Here is a 22,954-nt window from a genome sequence, read left to right as displayed (position 1 = left end):
AACCTAATGAAACAGAAGGAAAGAGATAAAAGAAATGATAAAGGAATCATAAGAATGCTAATGTTAAAGATATAATGAATATATGTAAAGAACTGGATGATTAAAAAAAAGAACTGGATGATTTAAAAAAGAGGGAAGAGGGATCCCTGGGTGGCGCAGCGGTTTGGCGCCTGCCTTTGGCCCAGGGCGCGATCCTGGAGACCCGGGATCGAATCCCACGTCGGGCTCCCAGTGCATGGAGCCTGCTTCTCCCTCTGCCTGTGTCTTTGCCTCTCTCTCTCTCTCTCTCTCTCTCTGTGTGACTATCATAAATAAATAAATAAAAAATATTAAAAAAAAAAAAGAGGGAAGAAAAAGAAAAAAATGGACTATAGAAGAAAAGGTAAGAGAACTAGAAAACAAAAATAACCAATAACTTTAATAGAAAAGTTGGAATTTAATAGAAGCAGCCATTCCTCAAAAAATTATACAAAAGAACAAAGGAAAAGAAAATAGATAAGTGAGTATAATTCATGAAGGAAGCCTAACAACCAGCTAATAAGTGTTCCAGAAAAAGGAAACATGGAGGAGAAGAAATTATCAAATAAATAATATATTTCCCAGAACTAAAATACATACATTCTCAAATTGGAAGGATTTTTTAAAAGATTTATATTAGTTACAGGTGTATAACACAATGACCCAACATTTATATACATTGCAAAATACTCAACACAGTAAGTGCAGTTATCATCTGTCACCATAAAAAGTTTTTATGATATTCTTGACTGTATGCACTATATATATGCTGTGGTTTACATCCCCATGACTTACCCATTTTATAAATAGAACTTTGTACCTCTTAATCCCCTACAACTATTTTGCGCCTCCCACCCCTCCACCCTTTCCTCTGGCAACCACCAGTTTATCAGTTTATTCTGTTTTTATGAGTTTGTTTACTGTTTTGTTTGCCTATTCTTTAGATTCCACATATAAGTGAAGGCATGCGGTATTTGTCTTTCTCTGACTTATTTCACTTAACTCTGAGTCTATCCATGCTGTCCCAAATGGCAAGATTTCCTTTTTGTTTTTTTCTGGCTAACATTCCATTGTACGTATATCCCATATCTTCTTTATTTATCAGTGGACACTAGGTTGCTTCTATATATGGGCTATTGTCAGTAATACTGCAGTAAACATAGGGTTGCATATGTTTTCTGAATTAGTGTTTTTCTTTTCCTCAGGTGTACATTCAGAAGTAGAATTGCTGGATTGTATGGAATTTCTATAAGTTTTTTAGGAAACTCCATACTGTTTTCTGTAGTGACTGCACCAATTTGCATTCCTACCAACTGTGCATGAGGATACCCTTTTCTCCACAACTTCACCAACTTTTGTTACTTCTTATCTTTTTGATACGAGCCATTCTGATAGGTGTGAGGTGATAACTCATTGTGATTTTGATTTGTATTTCCCTGATGATGAGTGATGTTGAACATCTTTTCTGTTAGCCTTCTGTATGCTTCTTTGGAAAAATGTTCAGTACCCCTGCCCATTTTTTAATTGGGTTATTTATTATTTGGGTATTGAATTATATGAGTAATTTATATACTTAGGATATTATCCCCTTATTGAATATATTGCTTGTAAATATTGTCTCCCGTCCAGTAAATTGCCTTTTCATTTTGTTGATAGTTCCTTTTTCTGTGCAAAAGCTTTTTATTTTGATCTAGTCCCACTTGTTTATTTTTGCTTTTGTTGTCCAGGCCCAAGGAGACATATCCATAGATATGTTGCTAAGACCAGTGTCTTAAGTTTACTGCTTATGTATTCTTTTAGGAGTTTTATGCTTTCAGGTCTTACATTTAGGTTTTTAATCCATTTTGAGTTTATTTTTGCACGTGATGTAAGAAAATGGTCTAGTTTCATTCTTTTGCATGTAGCCATCCAGTTTTCCTACACTATTTATTGAAGAGACTGACATTTCCTCATGTGTATTCTTGTCTTCTTTCCTGTAGATTAATTGACCATACAAGTATGGGTCCTCTATTCTGTTTCACTGATCTATGTTTCTATTTATGTGCCAGTATTATACTGTTTTGATGACTATAGCTTTGGCGTATGGTTTGAAATCTGCTATTCTGATACCTCTAGCTTAGTTTTTTCTTTCTCAAAATTGCTTCGTCTATTTGAGGTCTTTTGTGGCTCCATACAAATTTTAGGATTATTTTTTTCTAGTTCTGTGGAAAATGCTATTGGTATTTTGATAGGGATTGCACTGAATCTGCAGATTGCTTTGGACAGTATGGATATTTTAACAGTTTTAACTTTTCCAATCCATAAGCCATGGTATATCTTTTCATTTATTTGTGTCATCCTCAATTTCTTTAATCAATGTCTTAAAGTTTTTGAATACAGGTCATTCACTTCCTTGGTTAAATTTATTCCCATGTGATTTATTCTTTTTGATGCAATCATCAGTGAGATTGTTTTAAATTTCTCTTTTTTTTTTTAATTTTTATTTATTTATGATAGTCACACACAGAGAGAGAGAGAGAGAGGCAGAGACACAGGCAGAGGGAGAAGCAGGCTCCATGCACCGGGAACCCGACGTGGGATTCGATCCCGGGTCCCCAGGATTGCGCCCTGGGCCAAAGACAGGCGCCAAACCGCTGCGCCACCCAGGGATCCCTAAATTTCTCTTTTTGCTAGTAGTTATTGGTGTAGAGGAATTCAACAAATTTCTGTTAATTTTGTGTCCTACAACTTTAATGAATTCATTTTTTCTAATAGTTTTTTGGGAGTGTCTTTAGGATTTTCTGTATATAGTATCATATCATCTACAAATAAGGACAGTTTTACTTCTTCCTTACTAATTTGGGTGCCTTTTATTTCTTTTTCTTGTTTGATTGCTGCAGCTAGGAGTTCCAGCACTTTGTTGAATAAAAAATGGTGAGAGGGGACATCCGTATCTTATTCCTGATCTCAGAGGGAAAGCTTTCAGTTTGTTACTATTGAGTATGATGTTAGCTGTGGGTTTTATTATATCAATGAAAGGATCTTTTGAGTGATTAGCAACTATACTAAGGAGCATTATCATATTTCATAACTTGATTAAAAAAAAAACTTAGTTCAGTCTACCTTGTGTGTTTCTCCCATGAGTCTTTTACTATTCACGCCAGACACTTTGCCTCTGTCACCAAACATGTGGAAGTTTCCCCCAACACCATGCAGTTCTCCCTGAAACCATCTGGGGGGTCCTATAATTCACTCAACTCTGACACTGTCTCCCTGAATATAGTGTCAGATCCCACAAGTTAAAGGCTCAGTCCCACAAGACTGCTGCCACCCCACTTTGGATACCTAGTAGGTCCCCAGATTACCCACAACTTCTGTCCAATGTGGCTACAAATCAAGTTCCCATGACCTCTTCCTCAGGTTTGATTAATTTGCTAGAGTGGCTTACAGAACTCAGAGAAACAGTTACATTTTTCAGTTTATTAAAGGATATGATGATGGATATAGATGAACAGCTAGATGAGTTGCAAAGGGCAAGGTATGGGAGAATCCAGATCATAGGAGCTTATGTCCCTGTGGAGTTGGGGTGTGTCACACTTCTGATATGGATGTGTTCAACAACCATGGATGCTCTCTGAACCCGCAGACTGTTGGGGTTTTTTTTCAAGTTTATTAACTGAATATAAGGTGCTTCATGAATATATTTTCAGATCTTCAATGTTTCAAAAAAAAATGTCTCACCTGTGTACCCTCTCAGAAAGTACAGGAAGGTATATATACTGTATTATAATGAATGAGTAAACCAAAAAAGAGGAATTCATAGTATTAGGAATCAGGATAGCCAGCACAAAGAGAGGTAAAGGGAATTCCAGGATAACTAAGAGATGTCCCAGGATGACAGTTTATATCAGGCCTGGAAAATACTGAGATCAGAAAGAAGCAGGAAGACAAAACTGTTAGAGATATCTTCAAAGGGAAAAAAAGAAACTGGTATTTGTTGTGTTTGAGTATATAGGAAGCAGATTTGTAACACTTATAGGGAGTTTCAACTTGAACTAGTGATATATATGTAGAAAATTAAGTGAATGAAAAAAATGAACCTTGTCATTTATGGCCTTAATTATGTTGATGTACATTCCCTCTATACCACTTTGTTGAGAGTTTTTATCATAAATGGATGTTGAATTTCATCAAATGCTTTTGGGATGATAAATCATCAAAACTTTTTCTAATCTCCTTGCTGTTAATCAGTCTGTCCAAATTTTCTTCCTGATTTAGTTTTTTGGGAGGTCTTGTGTTTCTAGGAGTTTATCCATTTCTTTTAGGTTGTCCAATTGGTTCCCATATAATTGTACATATTAGTTTTTTTTAATCCTTTCTTTGTTTTTATGTTATCAGTTGTAATATCTCTTTCATTTCTGATTCTGTTTGAGTCCTCTTTTTCTTCCCCCTTTGGTAAGTCTAGCTAAAGGTTGGTCTATTTTGCTTATCTGTTAAAGAAACCAGTTCTTAGTTTGTTGATTTACTTTATTGTCTTTTTAGTTTCTTTTTTTTTTTTTAATTTTTTTTTTAATTTTTATTTATTTATGATAGTCACAGAGAGAGAGAGAGAGAGGCAGAGACATAGGCAGAGGGAGAAGCAGGCTCCATGCACCGGCAGCCTGACGTGGGATTCAATCCCAGGTCTCCAGGATCGCGCCCTGGGCCAAAGGCAGGCGCCAAACCACTGCGCCACCCAGGGATCCCGTCTTTTTAGTTTCTATTTCGTTTTTTCCCACTCTGATCTTTGTTATTTCCTTTTAGTAACTTTGGGCTTTGTTCCTCTTTTCTAGTTTCTTGAGATATAAAGTTAAGATATTGTTTATTTGTTAGGGTTCTTTCTTAATGTAGACATTTATCACTAGGAACTTCCCTCTTAGAACTGTTTTAGTACATTGTATTTTCATTTTTATTTGTTTTCAAATTTTAAAACTTCTCTTTTGACTTCTTCTTTGACTCATTGGTTATTTAGTAGCATGTTGCTTAATCTCCACATATTTGAATTTTCCTTCTTTTTTGGTAATTGATTTCTGGTTTCATACCATTGTGTTCAGAAAGAAATGCTTGATATAATTTCATTCTTCTTAAACTTATTAAGACTTCTTTTGTGGCCTAATATGATCTATCCCTGGAGAATTTATTATGTGCACTTGAGAAAAAATATGTATTCTGCTGCTTGTGGATGGAATGTTCTATGTATATCTGTTAAGTCCATCGTATTTAATGTCTTTTGAGGCCAGTATTACCTTATTATTATTACTTGTAATTTTTATTCAGTTTATTTAAACTAAGAGGAAAAACCCATTAGTTCACTTATTTCTCCCACCCACACCCTCAGTTCTTGCAACTACCAATCTGTTGTGTACCTAAAAGCGTGGTTTGTTAATTTTGGGGTTTTGGGGTTTTGTTTTGTTTTGTTTCGTTTTAAGAATTCACGTATAATCATATGTTATTTGTCTTTTTTCTGTATGACTTATTTCACTTAGCATAATGCCCTCAAGTTCCATCTATGTTGTCAAAAAAAAAAAAAAGAGAGAGAGAGATCTCATAGTCCACAGCTAACATTATACTCAGAAATGAAGAGCTGAAAGCTTTTCCACTAAGATCAGGAACAAGATAGGCTGCCCATTTTTCCACTTTCATTCAACTTATATTGGAAGTCCCAGCCAGAACAATTAGGCAAGAAGAAGAAATAAAAGGTATCCAAATCAGAAAGGAAGAAGTAAAACTGTTACCTTTTGCTGGTGACACGGTATAATATTTAGAAAACTGTGAAGACTCCACCAAAAACAATGATAATGAATGAATTCAGTAAAGTCACAGGATACAAAATCAGTATATAAAAATATGTTGCATTTCTGTATACTAAAAACAAACTATCAGAACAAGAAAGAAAACAAAGGAGAATATACCATCTGTAAATATTTATGCACCTGGGCAGCCTGGGTGGCTCAGCAGTTTAGTGCCGCGTTCAGCCTGGGGTGTGATCCTGGAGACCCAGGATTGAGTCCCATGTTAAGCTCCCTGCATGGAGCCTGCTTCTCCCTCTGCCTGTGTCTCTGCCTCTCTCTCTGTGTCTCTCATGAATAAATGAATAAAATCTTTAAAATATATATATTTAAAAACCCAATGTAGGAGCACCCAAATATATATATAAAGCAAATATAAACAGACCTAAAGGGAAAAATAGACAGTGATACAATAGTCAATAGTCATTGGGGGCTTTAGTAACTCCACTTTCAACAATGGATAGATCATCCAGACAGAAAATCCACAAGGAAACATTGGACTTGAGCTATACTTTTCTTTTCCAAAGAAGATATACCCAATAGGTATATGAAAAGGTGCTTAACATCACTAATAATCGGGATCCCTGGGTGGCGCAGCGGTTTAGCGCCTGCCTTTGGCCCAGGGCGTGATCCTGGAGACCCGGGATCGAATCCCACATCGGGCTCCCGGTGCATGGAGCCTGCTTCTCCCTCTGCCTATGTCTCTGCCTCTCTCTCTCTCTCTCTGTGTGACTATCATAAATAAATAAAAATTAAAAAAAAAAAAAAAAAAAAAAAAACATCACTAATAATCAGGGAAGTATGAACCCAAACTACAGTGAGATATCACCTCAGACCTGTCAGGATGACTCTTTAAAGAAAGACAAAAGATAGTAAGTGTTGGTGAGAATGTAAAGAAAAGAGAGCCTTTACATACCACTGGTGGGAATGTAAATTGGTAAACCATTATGGAAAACAGTATGAAGGCTTTAAAAAAATGAAAAATAGAACTACCATTTGATCCAGCCATCCCTTTTCTGGGTATTCATTTGAAGGAAATAAAAGCCCACAAGGTCTTTGTCTGTTAGAATATAATACAGCAAAAAATATATATATATAATACAGCGATATTTTTATTTTTAAAGTTTTAATTTCTGATTTTGTATGTAGCCAAGATAATTGTTACTCTCATGGATATAATGCATATTTCAAAAGTTAGTGTGTAAGTTTTCAAAGGATTATTTTTTTTCCTTGAAATGTCTAATTTTCAAATTTTGATTCCTCTTTAGGTTTACTTTTATCACATTTAGGGTTTTAGAACATTTTTCTGTAAAATCTTTAGTTTGTAGTTGAATTAGATAGAAACATAGGATCCACTTGAGAGAAATTATTTGGCTACATCTATTTAGTTAAACAGAGCTAATGATCAATACTGGCTCAATGTCTGAAATAGGGAAATAGCAAATGGCTGTAACCTTTAATTTTTACTTTAATGCTTAAATACCTAATTTTAAAAGCTTAATTAGCATTTACACATGTTGATTGAGTATGAAATTAAAATTCATTTTTAAAAAGTTTTATTTACTGATAGTAGTGAAACAAAACTGTTAGGCAAACCAGGAGTTTGAAACACAAAAGATAATTCACAAACTTACTTTTGATTCATAATACCCAGCAAAGTTACGATTTTTAAACCCTGGCTTTTCCCTGTGAAAACCATTATCTAGATGTTAATAAAATTGAGTAAGTGCCACCCTTTGGGAGCAACAATGATTAATTTAAGAAACTTGGAGATGTAAAACGTACTCTGTGAAAGCTCATGCATTTTTATCTTTTAAGAAAAATGAAAAAAAAAAAGAAAAATGAATACCTAATAACATCACAAATTAAGCTCCTTTAAGTTGAAGTGCTAGAAGATAAAGGCCCTGAAAGGATTCTTCATGTCATGAAAAAAAAAAAATTATGACTAGATTTTTGGTTAAATGTGATAGATTGGCTGCACACATTTATAATAATCTCTTCTTTCTGAGTTACCACTAAATTACATGAAAGGAATTCATAAAGAGGTTGTATAAAATGGGTATGTCCACAAAGTCAAGGAAAAAGATTGAGGAAGAAGATCTCAGTAGATTAGGAATCAACACATGTTTAAAAGATGAAAAATGGGGGCTCTTGGGTGGCTCAGTGGTTGAGAGTCTGCCTTTGGCTCAGGTTGTGATCCCGGGGTCCTGGGATGGAGTTCCACATTGGGTTCCCCACAGGGAGCCTGCTTTTCCCTCTGCCTGTGTCTCTGCCTCTCTCTGTGTGTCTCTCATGAATGAATGAATGAATGAATGAATGAATGAATAATGAATAAATAAATAAATAAATAAATAAATAAATAAATAAAATCTTTTTTAAAAAAAGACAATGAATAAATGGATGAGAGTGTTAGGGGAGCCAGGAGAAATGTTGTTTGCCCTTCACAACTCCTCAGAGAGGCAGAGGACTTGAATGCTCTAAGTTCCATGTGAGGCAGTTAAATAGGAGATTTGATGAACTTTGTTATACAGAGAGGTTGGACCCTTAAAGACCTGCAACAGTGCCCTTCGGAAGGAGACTGGTGATATTTCTTCTGAGAAAATTCGTTGGAGAAGGGTCTGTGGACAGTGAAGGACAGGCAAGAATCATGCTAAAAGCAGAATTGTGAGCCCCTTGATTTAATCTTAAACCTTCCACCACAGAAATCTTTACCCTTCCTAACCCGCAACCAAGGAAAACACTGGAAAATTCTTCGAAGAGCCTGGAATGACCCAGAAAAAAATCCCTCCAGATACTGACATTTAGTAATCCCCTCAAGCTGGTTGATTACTCTGCAGTGAAATCCCAAGTCTGTAAGCTGTGCTCATATACACAGAGCTTCCAATAAATTTTAAAAACTTTCTATTGAAGTAAAACGTGTTCAGTAAATATGGATATACTTACACAGAACAAAGCTTTAAGTGCAAAGTTTGAGGAATTTTCTCAAACTGAACATAACCGTGTAACCAGCACTAAGATTAAGAGATGGATAATTAGCAGTACCATAGAAGCTTTCCTCATATACTCTTCCTGTCAGTGCTACCAACAGAGATAAACCAGTATCGCAAGCACTAGTGCTGTAGATTAATTTTGCCTTTTTGAACTTTATATAAATGAAATTATACCTTATATACACCTTTGAGTCTAATTTCTTTTGTTCTGTATTATGTTTGTGAGATTCATTCATGTTGTGTAATTATAGTTTATTCAGTACAACACCATAGTTATTTATGCATTCTGTTGATGGGCAACATCCATTTGATGTTGCTGGGTAGTTTCCAGTTTGGAGCCCTTATAGATAATTCCTCCATGAACATGTTGTACACATTATTTAGTGAAATACACATTTGTCTTGGATATATACTTTGAAGTAGAATACTGAGCCCATCAGATTTTCAGCACTTCATTCTAATATATAAAAAAAAAAAAACAGCCAGTGATGACTAGGTATTTGAATAAACCCTCCAACATAAAAAGAAAATAGAAGGAAATGAACCCAAAGAATCAAAATGAAAAATTTAATAGAAGAGTTTGAGGAAATTTCCAGAAAGCAGAACAAAAAGACAAAAGAGGTAGAAAATAGGTGAGAAAGTTAAGAAGGGAAGAAATATAATTATTATAAGAAAACTTCCCTAAAGCCAAAAAACACGGATTTCCATGTAGAAGGGATTCTCAGCACAATGGATGTAAAAACTCATATCAAGGCATATCATTATGAACTTTCTGGACAGCATGAATAAAGTGAAGATTCAGAGGAAAGGAACAATTCACACTCAAACGAAAAGGAATCAGAAAGGCACTGGAGTTTGCAATGGCAACACTGGAAGCTAGAAAATAGTAGAACAATGTCTTAATTCCTGACAGAAAATTATTAACAACTTAGAATTCTACACCTTAGTGTAACCTTTAACTAGGCATAAGGGTAAAATGAATTCATTTTCAGATATGCAAGGCTTAAAAAGGTTACTTTCTGTGACCCCTTTCTCAGGAAGCTTCTGAAGGATGTGCTCCAGGAAGTCATGGGATATAGAAGCTAGAGATTCACCGCAGAGGTGAAGGGAGTGGTCAGGGTGATAGTGAGAAGTCCTACCCTACAGCTAGCTGTACTCAGGGGGCAGCCAGTCTGATAGCCAGTCTGATTGCTGCAGGAAGATAGAAGTTTCTGGGAAGGGCATTTCTAGGAATTTTTTTTTTTTTTTTTTTTTTTTTGAAAAAAAGGACTCCATTTTCTGGCATTTGAGTATTTGAAAAATGATAAATATTTTAACTGACTCTGTAGAATAAATTAAGAGAATATAAAATATGGCTTACAGGGAATAATATTTCCTAGTGATCACACCGTACCACTGATTACTGATTTATCAAAAGTTAATAACTGTTGTAGGGATATATGTTTTGGGGGTGGAAGTTATGATGTGGGCTTGTATAAGAGACCTAAATTCTCATATGCTTATGTATTAGGAGTCAATAGATTATTCTAAAATCAATGAATTAAAAAATGGCAGTAAAAACGTAGCATCTTATTTAGAAGTATAGAAGTAGGGGTGCCCAGGTGGCTCAGTCAGTTAAGTGTCTGACTCTTGATCTCAGCTTAGGTCTTGGTCTCAAGGTTGGGAGTTCAAGCCCATGTTGGGCTCCATGCTGCATGTGGAGCTGACTTAAAAAAAAATAAATAAATAAACAGTATGGAAGTAAATACCACGAGAAACAGGTTTAAAAAAAATTATAGTTATTTGTTTTTAATGAATGAAACCAGGAGGAGAGGAAAGGGGAATAGGAGATTATTATTTTATACTTCCTGATCTTTTGGCATTATTGGATCATTTTAAAAAGTGATAAAAGTATGTTCTTGCATTACTTGATAAACTAAAAACCAGAACTTTAATGATAAATTCTTTTAAGGAACATTAGGATTAAAGTGTCCCCAGTAAAAGGGAGTCAGATATAGAGAAAAAGAAATGTTTAAATTTACCTTTTTTATTTAAAAAGGCTTTTTAACCTTACCTCTGGTTTTGTTTTATACTAGGGCTTCAAAAACAAACCAAAAAAGATGGGTCACATAAAACCAGACTTGATTGACGTTGACTTAATCAGAGGTGAGTTCTAAAGTTAGTTTCTTATGTTTTTTATTGCATTATTTCATAGTGGTGCTAGAGATTCTTTTTAGATGTCTTCCCTATATGACAATATACTCTAATTTCCAAAGGGAATATTTGTCCCTCATCATTCAGGCCTTAGGATTTTTTTCCCTTTTTTGGGGGGTGCTGGGTGGCTGTATAAATGGCATGGTTTCTTTTTTTTTTTTTTTTTTTTTATGATGGTCACAGAGAGAGAGAGAGAGAGACAGGCAGAGACACAGGCAGAGGGAGAAGCAGGCTCCATGCACCGGGAGCCCAATGTGGGACTTGATCCCAGGACTCCAGGATTGCGCCCTGGGCCAAAGGCAGGCGCTAAACCGCTGCGCCACCCAGGGATCCCCGGCATGGTTTCTATTAGAGTGAATGAGGGATGAACTTGGAAACTGCTATTGTGTAATTGAGAAAAACATATATCATAGCTTTCGAGTCAGCCTGACTTATGTTGAGCTCCTGTCCCAGTGATTGAGGCAAGAAGTTATCAGATTCAATGAACATCTAAGAGGGTTCTTTTTAACTGAATAGGTTATGTGGTGATTTTTGCTCTCAGCTGTTTTTAAGACAGCGTTACAAGTGGGCATTAGTACAGTAGATGTAAATGTTTGATGTTCTGTTTTATTGTATATTTAAAGGCTCAACATTTGCCAAAGCCAAACCTGAAATTCCATGGACATCTCTGACTCGGAAGGGGCTCGTTCGAGTTGTATTTTTTCCATTGTTCAGCAACTGGTGGATTCAGGTTACCTCCTTAAGAATCTTTGTTTGGCTGCTACTGCTTTACCTCATGCAAGGTAATTATAAGGGTGGAATAAATTATTGACAGTTTCTTTTTGCTATTTTTGCTATTAGATAATGCAGACCTTACTGTTCTTATGTTTACCCTTTCATTTGAGAGTTTAAAGTGCAAAGAAATGAAGGGATGTACACCATTTGGAGATCATCTTAGATTTATTTGCTCACAGAGAGCAAACATAATTGTCTAACTCATCTCTCTTGAATTTCTTTCCACCTGTTTCATTGACCAGGCCTTTTTAATCTTTTCTTCTGTGTGACCTTTGAATATTGGATTACCTCAAGGTTAGATCCTGGGTTCTCTTCTCTCCATACTATCATCAAACCCCATTTTTAAATATAGCTGATAAACTGGTGATTCTCAAATTTCTATCTTCAGGCCAGACCTCTCTTCTGAACTTCAGACTCATAAATCTAATTGCCTGCTTTTGGCATTTCTCTATAAAAATTTAATAGGTATCTTGAACCTATCATATCTAACATGGAACTCTGGATTTTTTTTTTTCCCCCATCATGGTCCACAACATCAACATCACTTTGCCTAGACCACTGGAATAATCTACTTTGAGCCTCCTTTCTCCCAACCATTCTTTTCACAGAAATATTTTACAGTGGAACCTATATCATGCCATTTTCCTGCTTAAAACCCTTGAGAGACTTCTTATTGCCTTGGATTAAAATACAGACTCCTCACCACAGCCTTCAGCACCCTACATAATCTCTTCCCTGCTGACCTGCCCAAAGTCCATTTTATGGCTCTCCTCCTTGCCTGCTGTAGGCATAATGGCCCTTTATCTGTGCTTTGCATAGAGTTCTTCCTTCTGTTTGAAACAATCTTCAGGCTTTTCACATGACTATCTTCTTTTTAATCTTTAGGATCTGAGCACAGATGGAATTTGCCCAGGAGGCCATCCCTATCTATACTTTCTAAATAGTCCTGCCATTCCCCAGGAATCTATTATAATCTCTGTATTACACAATTACGTGATGTTGGCTTTTCACTTCTCACTATGTGCAGGGAACCCAGCACATTCTCTTTACCACTTTGTGGCTACTGCCTCCCGGGAATACTTTTTGAAATGGGACCACGTATACACTATGGTAATATGTGAGCAAAAAGACATGAATTAGAACAGAGTTAGGTGGGATCCCTGGGTGGCGCAGCGGTTTGGCGCCTGCCTTTGGCCCAGGGCGCGGTCCTGGAGATCCGGGATCGAGTCCCACGTCAGGCTCCTGGTGCATGGAGCCTGCTTCTCCCTCTGCCTGTGTCTCTGCCTCTCTCTCTCTCACTGTGTGCCTATCATGAATAAATAAAAATAAAAAAATAAAAAAAAAACAGAGTTAGGTTAAGGTTGAGTTGGGGTGGAAGGATTTGGGGCGATTTTTGTTTTCTTTTATCTGCATTGGTTTTGGGGGGTTAAGTTTTAGAGGGAAAGATAAGTGTATGAATTTACAAATCTCTTTAATTTTCTAAAGTTGTGACAGTGCTGTCCCAACAGATTTTCTGTGATGATAGAAACATTCTGTGTCTGTACTACCCAGTCATAGGTGGCTGTTGAGTACTTGTAATGTGGTTAGTGTGAATAAGGAACTGAATTTTTAGTTTTATTTAATTGTAATTAACTAGCTGTCATTTTACTGGCTGCATAATATTCCATCACATGGATACACCATCATTTAAAATGATCATTTTCATGTCTGTATGAGTCTCTCATATGGATTCACCACAAATCATTTTTACAGCTACTTAATATTCCACTGTATAAAAGTACTATAATTTACATAACTGTTCCCATTTTGTGAGCATTTAGATTGTTCCTGGGTATTTTTCCCCTATTAATAATGACATTGTGAACAAAATTTTCCATATTTTATGTTATTTCCTTAGAATTTATTCTCCGAAATAGAATTAAGAGATAAAAGAATATAAACATTATAAGGATCTTAGTACATAAAATGAAATTGCTAGTGGCATACTTCTTTTGGAAAGTAGTGGTTGAGAGTGCCTGTTTTACCACAGTCTGACCAGCATTATTATAATTTTAAAGATTGTTATCTAATTGGATATACAAAAAATTGTTTTGCTTATTTAGTCTGCATTTTTGGGTAGCTTGTAAAGGTGAAGTTAAATATTTTTCCATATGTTTGTTATTAAAGAATTTCTTTCTTCCTTGTTGGGATACATTAAGTTATATATATTAAATTTTCATATACATCATGGCCTATTTCTAAACACATATATACCATCAGTTTGGTTATTCTCATATATGTACCACATTTCTTTAATTGCTATACTTGTTTAATATATAAAGTATTCCTCTAGTATTCTGCTTTTTCAATATTTTCTTACGTGTTTTTTACTTATTTTTTCAAAATAACATAGAATTATTTTATCCTAATCAAAACAAAAAAAATACTTTGGAATTAGAATCTTGCCCTTCCCATGAAGACATCGATCTATTTGTGGAGGGGGATGGGGAGAAAATGATTTATCTCACCTTTTATTTTTTTTTTTTAAGATTTTATTTATTTATTCATGATAGTCACAGAGAGAGAGAGAGAGAGAGAGAGAGGCAGAGACACAGGCAGAGGGAGAAGCAGGCTCCATGCAGGGAGCCCGACGTGGGACTCGATCCCGGGTCTCCAGGATCGCGCCCTGGGCCAAAGGCAGGCGCCAAACCGCTGCGCCACCCAGGGATCCCTTTATCTCACCTTTTAATCAAGTCTTCTGTTATATCAGTAAAGCTTTGTAGGATTTTTATTTCTTATGAGGTCTACTTAGATCTTCTTAAACTCAAAAATTGTTATTGTGATAAAAAGTACATAACATATAATGTACCATCTTCATCATTTTTAAGTATACAGTCAGTGGCATTAAGTCCATTTACATTGCTATGCAACCATCACTACCATCCATCTCCAGAACTTTTTTCATCTTTCCAAACTGAAACCCCATACCTATAAAACAATAATTCCCCAATTCTCCCCCAAGCACAGGACACTAGCAACCATTCTGTTTTCTTTCTCTGTGAATTTGACTGCTCTAGATACCTCATGTGAGTGGAACCATGCAGTATTTGTCCTTTTGAGCCTGGCTTATTTCCTTTAGCCTAATGTTATCAAGGTTCATCCATATATATATAGCATGTGCATTTCCTTCCATTTTAAGAGTAAATAAGACTCCATTATATGTGTATCCCATATTTTTTATACATTCATCCATCAAATGGACACTTCAGTGCTTCCATATTAAAGTAAAATATTTATATTTTTATTTTTGTTGCTGCTGCAGATATGACACTTTTTGTATTATAAATTTCAACTGGTTAGTGCTGTTACATTTGAAAGCTATTAGTCTATGTTTAAAATTGTTATAATCAATCACTTTATTAAACCCTTATTAATTTCAATAGTTTTTCAGTGCTTGCCTCACATTTCTAATTATACAATCACTTTGTAAGCAAATAATGAAAGTCTGGTCTCCTCCTTTTTCATAAATTTCACTTACTATAATTGAATTAGTCAACATTTTCAGAGCAGCATTAAATAATAACAGTAAAAATGGTCATCCTTTTGTTTCTGATTAAGAGTGTCTTCATTAGTGTGATGTGTGTTGACTTACTCTTTAGTATATTAGGGACATATTTTTATATTCCTAGTATTTTAGAAGAGATTGACATTTAAGATTAATCACAAATCAGGAACAAATGTTGACTTTTATGGAATGCTTTTTCACTATATAGGAGTTGGCCAAACTCACAAGTTAAAGGTACAGTCCTTTGTAAGACTCCCCTCACTTCAGATACCAGCCTCACTTTGGAAGTCCCCAGGGCTACCCTTACTTCTGACCCACTGGCTACAGTTTTGAGGGTCCTGTACTGATCCCTTTGATAATTCATAGAATGACTCCCAGAACTCAGGAAAGTGCTCTACTTACAGTTTTATTATACTAAAAGTTTTATTATATGAATTAGAAGAGATGCATAGTTTGGAAGGATTCCAAACAGGAAGTTTGCATCATCCTCAGGGATATGGTACCCTTTCCACCATGATGGGTAGCAGTAATACTAACAGGCTATTGCCCATCAGGAATGCTCACCCAAGCTTTGTAATCCAGAATTTTTACTGAGAGTTTATTATATAGGCATAACCAGTTGAGTCATTGGCTAAGTAGCCAACTTAGTCTTCAGCTCTCCTCCCCACCCAGAGGTCAGGCTGATGCAATGTGGCTCAAAGACTCAACCCTCTAGTCACATGGTTGGTTTTTCTGGTATGACTACCCCTATCCATAGTTACTTCATTGGCATAAACTATCAGGTTTGGTCCAAGGGGCCCACTGTGAATAACAAAGATACTTCCATCCACTTGAGAAAGTCCAAGGATTTAGAGGTTACCTCCCAGGGATCAGAGACAAAGGCCTTTAACACAATTGTCAATTGAGACGATTTGTATTATGTGTGATTTAAATTACATGTTATTAAATTATTAGATTAAATCATTTCAGTCAACAAATATGTAAGTACCTACCATGTCTGTACATGTACTATTCTATCTAGCTGCAGAGATAGATTTTTCCTTCAAGCATAAACCCTGCATGGTGTTGGCGAATTATTCAAATTTACTTTGATAGTATTTCAATTACTCATTCAACAAATATAAATGCCCATTATGTGCTACTTATGCCCATTATGTGCTACTTATAGCAGTGAGCCAAGTAGAGGAAAATCCATTCATGTTGCTTGCTTTTCAGTAGTAAATTATAACCACATTCACAAGCCAGCAAGGTCTGTGTATGGTTTTGGTGCTATCATGTTATATTTAGGTGATAGGGTAGTAAGGCACGAAATGAATTTGCTAGCTTTTTTCTCCATGTAGGAATAGTTTGTATAGCACGAGAATTATCTTTATGTTAAAGTCTGAAAGAAGTGATCTGCTAAGTTGTATCTGGAACTTTTGGATGCAATCTTTAATGTTTTTCTATTTCTTTCACCACTTACTTTTTTGGACAGTTCATATACATATATGAAGAGGCAGTAAAGCAGAGTAGTTAAGAGTAGGGACTCTGGAGCCCAGGTGCTGGGGTTCAAATCCCAGCTTTGCTGATTGCCACCCGTATAAGTGTGGGCCGTGGAAAATACTGTCCTCTGAGCAGAACAGCACTTTATAGTATATGTATCATACAGCATATGTATCACCAGCTGTTTTGTGGTGGAGGGCCTTTTGAAATATCTAGATTATTATAATACCAGGAAAGCAAATCCTTCAAATGCATCATCCTTCTCTTTCTCTGTGGCCTAAGGCTTCAGTTTTCACTCAACTGATGTGCAGCAAGAGGCTTGTACTATAGAAAATGATGTGCCTTTTCCCTTGTACTTTTTACATCGATAGATTTTTGTAGCAATAGTGTATGCAGTTGCCAGGATATAAAGATGGGCCTTGCTGTTTTACATTTTGAAACCTCTTCCTTTCAGTTATAGCACTCGTGTTATATATTCTGATGCCTATTGTGAATGTAAGTGAAGTCCTTGGACCCCTGTGCCTTATGTTACTCATGGGGACTGTCCACTGTCAAATTGTGTCGACTCAGATAACAAGACCATCGGGAAACAATGGAAATCGGAGAAGAAGGTAAGATGAGAAATTACACTTCTAGTTGGGTATTTTCTGGGAGGGGCATGGTACAGATTTACAAAATCCTTAATGAAAACAATGAAAAATCTTCCTGTTTTGTGTGTCTTTTCAATTATCGTTTAGCTTTCACTTTTCTTTCTGATGCTAAGAAACCATCATGACCTCTCAATCCCAGGTGGGATTTTGTCATTAAGAATGGTTGTTTAAAAAGAAAAATCTGGAAAAAAAAAATCTGTGATGCTGTATTGTCCTTTGTTAAAATTTACCTTAAATAGTGACTTTGAAAACCTTCTTCAAACTACAGTCTCAATCAAAATTTGGTGAAAATTCACTGTATAAACAAGGATGTTAGTACATTGTATTAGTGCTAGTAAGATATTTACCTTTTTTTTATATATTTACCTTTTTTTAATGGTAAATAATAAGAATGATTTCAAAGTGTTCTAAGCTTTTAACAGAGATGAATTTGACTTTTCTACACAATGACTTCACTTCATGTTTTCGTTAGTTATGTGTGTGGTTTTGGAACTGTCAAAGGTTTTTTTTTAGTTAAATGTAGGTCTATTACCTTCCAAAAGTTATATTATCATCTCTCAGAATATATATAGATTTTTCCCCCTAAACAGTTACTCAAGAAGATTTTTTTCATTTGGTACAATGAATTTCAACACATTTATTCTTATTTTTGAATGTTATTTTCAAAAAAATGTTTTTAAAGCGTTCCTTGAAAATTCTGTTCAATTGAATGATTTCTAAGGAAATCACATGTGGTGTATCTCGGTGATTTATAAGAGATCTTTTAACTGCTTAAAGTATCAATGCAAAGTGATCATTTGGTGTATTTTGTGTTCTCTGCTGAAGTGTGCCCAATGCATACAGATTTCTGACATCCATATTTAAAGGAATTGTTCCTTCTGCTGGTGGCATTTGAGTGTTCCTGAAAAGACTTTTGGTCATATGTGTGAAAATTTTTTTCTAGTAATATTTTGGAATATCAGTTCCATTTCTTGAAATATTGAACACAATGATAGCATAGGAGTTTGGTTTGGAACCCAGTTTTAACCTTCAGTCAGAAACATTCTTGCATGATTTATTCTCATTATATGAAGTTCACTATACTTCATTTCACATTGTAGCCCACTGGGATCATTTTCTTTCTTTTTTTTTTTTTTTTAATTTATTTATTTATTCATTCAGAAAGAGCGAAGAGAGAGGCAGAGACACAGGCAGAGGGAGAAGCAGGCTCCATGCAGGAAGCCGGATGTGGGACTCGATCCTGGGTCTCCAGGATCACACCCCAGGCTGCAGGTGGTGCTAAACCGCTGCGCCACCGGGGCTGCCCATGGGATCATTTTCTGTAGTGATATTTGGGGCATAAATATGAAAGTTCTTGAACCTGAAACTGTTGAAATTTTTTTTTCGTAGAAAATTACGGAAAACTGTCAATGGTGATGGGAGCCGAGAAAATGGAAATACCTCCTCTGATAAAGTCAGAGGAGTAGAAACTTTGGAATCTATTCCCTTTATTGGTGGTTTTTGGGGTACTCTCTTTGGCAACAGGTGGGAAGTCTCACATTGGAACGTTTACTTGATTATATATTCATGTCAGTATTAACCTAGTATGTAATCTAATTAGGAGAACGCAATATAAGCATATTATAATTGTGGTCTGAGTTTTAAGCATTCTAGAAGGATTTACTTCCTTCAGATATCTCCACTGTCTGTCAGGTTATCCATAAGTCCAGGAGTCTACCATAAAAGTTTCATTCTGTTTGATCTTTAATGGTATTTTAGACCACATGATTACAGAAATATAAATACTTGGTAAATATTTTAAGCCATATTGACAAACATCTTGAGGGGAACAAAGAATTTTTAAAAGATTGGGTGTTTTTCAGTGTGGAAGCTGATACCTCTTTAGAAATGGGATGCAGGAGGCTGGTGTTTATGGGAAGTAGTACAGAAAAGGAAATGGATCCAAGAGAAATTCTATCTCCTTCTTGATTTTGCAGTGTCATGACAACACTAGTATGACTCTAAGAAATACTTATTTTGTCATATGTTGGTGATTTTGACTCAAAAACAAAATGCTTTTGCAGTTCCTTTTTTGAAGATGAAGTACATGTTCCCCTCACTTTCCAAAAGTAGAGTGTTCCTATGAAACCTTTTGTGGGCCGAAATGGAATGAAGTGAAGAAGCAATTACCATTAATTTATATGGAAAAATTTTTGAGCCCTCTCAGACCTAAGAAAATAACCTCTCTTAGGATTGTCTGATACCTTAGAACATAGCTTGCTGGCAGATGCACAAAAGAGATTGAGACAAAGCATGGATGCTCATAGATGTAGTTGAAAGCTCTGGCAGCTTAATGCTGAGATGCTAGAGGGTAGCTCCCAGGGAAGGAGCGCTAAGGGGCCACCCTTGCCACTGGAGGGCATGCTGCTTCTTTATTGGCTTGCTGCAAAACAAGCTGATTGCTAGTTTCACTTACACCTTTTTTCATAAAAGCAAAAATCCTCTTCAGAGTTCTTTCGGCTAGCAAAAACCAGTCCTAACATAAGTCTTTCATAAAAGCAAAGAGATATAGTGCAAACTTTTGAAAAGTGGAGAATGCCTGTATAATCACATACTTTTCTAAAGATAGGTTACACTCTATTTTATTTATTAGAGACTTTAAAGATTTTATTTATTAGAGACAATGTGCGAGCAAGCACACAATTTGGAGGTGGAGGGGCAGAGAGAAAGGGAGAAGTAGATCCTGCCCTGAGCAGGGAGCCCGACACAGGGCTCAATCCCAGGACCCTGAGATCATGACCTGAGCTGAAGGCAGATGCTTATCCGACTGAGCCATCTAAGCACCCTACTTACGCTCTTTAGTTTGGGTTCTTTTTTTGTTTGTTTGTTTAATTTATTTATGATAGTCAGAGAGAGAGAGAGAGAGGCAGAGACACAGGCAGAGGGAGAAGCAGGCTCCATGCACCGGGAGCCCGACATGGGATTCGATCCTGGGTCTTCAGGATTGCGCCCTGGGCCAAAGGCAGGTGCCAAACCGCTGCACCACCCAGGGATCCCTAGTTTGGGTTCTTTATGCTGAATGTTGTGCTGGTTACTGGGCATCCCTGTTCTCAGTGATTTTACTATCTAATTAGGAAGATAAGAATATGATGCAATCACAGCAGTGTAAAAATATCATAAGTGGTTACCTGCTGACTAAAGGCCATGCAGTTCAGCAGATGGAGTGATTATTCAGGGGTGAAGTAGTCAACAGGAATAATGAAGGAGCCAAGAATTGCTGGTCTTTGAAAGACAGGAATGGGGAAGACATTCTCTGAATGGCATAAACAGATGATGTGAGGTAGGCATTGGCACTGTGTTTGAGAGGGAAAGTGAAGACTGGAACCCACTTGCTTGCAAAACTGAAAAGAAGAGGCTTACTCTCAAAATTAATTGTGACGAGTCTTTGGAAACTAGAGATATCTGTATTCTGGCTTTCTACACCCTTAGGCAAGCTAAAGCCTGAAAAATATGATTTCTGAATTTTCTTAATTTCTAGAATATATACAGTTGACCCTTGAACAGAGGGCTTAAGGGTGCTTGTTGACTGGAAACCTTACTAGTAACATGAATAGTTGATAAAAATATATTTTGTATGTTATATGTACTATGTTACTGTATTCTTATATAAAGTGAGCTAGAGGAAAAAGAAATGTTATTGAGAAAATCATAAGGAAGAGGAAATACATGTATAATACTGTACTGTATTTTTTTAAAAGATCCACAAATAAGTGGTTCTTGCAGTTCAAACCCATGTTGTTCAAGGATCAACTTGAATTCTTCAAAAGCAAATGATTTCATTAAAGATGGTATTTACAGAAAACAAGCTAGATGGGTGACGGGCACTGGGTGTTATTCTGTATGTTAGTAAATTGAACACCAATAAAAAAATAAAAAATAAAAAATAAAAAAAAAGAAAACAAGCTAGTAATCTTTTTTTTCCTTTTTTTAAAATTAGGATTAAAAAAGTAAAATTAATATGTAACAAAGGGACTGAAACTGACAATGACTCAAGTTGTCTGCATCCTATCATTAAGAAGAGACAATGTCAACCAGAGATTAGAATGTGGCAAACAAGAGAGAAAGCAAAATTTTCAGATGGAGAAAAGTGCCGTAGGGTAAGATTTAGACGAGTACTATATATAAAAATCTTTTCTTTCCCATGTAAAATTTTCCTATTCTTAGACTACTGGAAATATCAAATAGATACTAATGGGTTTATGTAATTTGTCGTAACAAGTAAGTGAAATGTAAAGCCATGGGACACGCAAAAGAGAATAGCACATGAAGACTGTAGTTTATTCTTTTCTAGGAACAGAACCTGTTATGTCATTGGCTACTGATCCAGCCTTAGCAGTGGGCTGGTAGGTTGACTGGATCAACAGATCAGTGTAGAGGCTACTGAGCTGTATTCCAGCGATGCAGTGAGAATATGGTAGGGGTTCAGGAAACTGTTTTCTAGGTGTAGCAGAGATGTTCTCTCTCTAAAACTTCCACTTTATAGTCGAAATATTTTCTCATTTGTTAGAGAAATTAACAAATTACAAATTAGAGAAATTACAAAAATAGCTAATGTTCTTGAACCATTACTGCAACCAGGCTCTATTCTAAGCGCTTTACATGTAGTAAGTCATCTGATTGTTTTCACAGCTCTGTGAGATAGGTGCTTTCATTATCATCACTGTTCAGATGCGGAAATGGGGCCTCAGTTTAGTTACTCACTTCCAGTTACTTCACTAATAAGTAGAAGGGCCGTGACTCAGATGCAAGCCTGTGCTTCTAACCTCTACGTAATCTATGTAGCACATCAGTGAGGCTGTTTAGTTCCGAGGAAGTTCACTATTTTTCTTTATTGAGACCAAGTAATATATAGGTTGGGTCAGTTTGGGTTCCCTCTGATTGTTTCTTTGTTTCTACGTGCTTATTTTCATGTGTGCAGCTCCCTAGAGTATTTTGGGCTGTCCCCTGTGAAGAAATTGCTGTTCTCTTTGCAGGAGGCTTTTAGGCATTTGGGTAACGGGGTTTCAGACGAACTGTCGAGTGAGGAGGATGGGGAAGCCCGGACGCAGATGATGATGCTGCGTAGGAGTGTGGAAGGAGCCTCAAGTGACAATGGCTGTGAAGTTAAGAACAGAAAATCCATACTTACCAGGCACCTAAACACTCAGGTAATCTTCCGTTTGTGAAAGTATCGGCACTGACTTCAAAATCATTAAATGGTAACAAGACATGGGATGTGTTTTCTTTTTGTTTGTTGGCTTGATTTTTGACAGGTAAAGAAAACCACTACCAAGTGGTGTCACATTACACGGGATTCGGACAGTCTGGCCGAGTCAGAGTTTGAATCAGCAGCCTTCAGTCAGGTAATGTATCCTTCTGACAGGTCCCTGTTCAAGGCATAGCCTTAACTGTAGTAATAATGGTATCCGTTGCCTTTTTTATTGGTTATCCTAAAGTAGCGGTTGTATTTGCCTGGCT

At 36.3% G+C, this 22,954-nt stretch overlaps 1 protein-coding gene across 5 annotated transcripts in view; it reads left to right on the top strand.

The window, feature by feature from the left end:
• The window catches only part of PHTF1 (putative homeodomain transcription factor 1), a 43,711-nt gene that overhangs the window by 8,249 nt on the left and 12,508 nt on the right, over window positions 1–22,954 (top strand). For 4 of the 5 annotated variants that reach the window (XM_038561814.1, XM_038561810.1, XM_038561811.1 and 1 more), the window contains exons 4-10: window positions 10,891–10,960; window positions 11,632–11,790; window positions 17,263–17,419; window positions 18,848–18,982; window positions 21,435–21,594; window positions 22,471–22,644; window positions 22,750–22,839. In XM_038561814.1, coding sequence (XP_038417742.1) covers window positions 10,891–10,960; window positions 11,632–11,790; window positions 17,263–17,419; window positions 18,848–18,982; window positions 21,435–21,594; window positions 22,471–22,644; window positions 22,750–22,839 — 945 coding nt within the window. The remainder of the gene's footprint in view (window positions 1–10,890; window positions 10,961–11,631; window positions 11,791–17,262; window positions 17,420–18,847; window positions 18,983–21,434; window positions 21,595–22,470; window positions 22,645–22,749; window positions 22,840–22,954) is intronic. The other variant, XM_038561813.1, reaches the window with a different exon arrangement.

This window comes from Canis lupus, chromosome 17, assembly GCF_011100685.1.
Source record: "Canis lupus familiaris isolate Mischka breed German Shepherd chromosome 17, alternate assembly UU_Cfam_GSD_1.0, whole genome shotgun sequence".
Lineage (NCBI taxonomy): Eukaryota > Metazoa > Chordata > Mammalia > Carnivora > Canidae > Canis > Canis lupus.
Note: the sequence above shows the minus strand (reverse complement) of the source record. Positions and strands in the feature narration are given on the sequence as shown.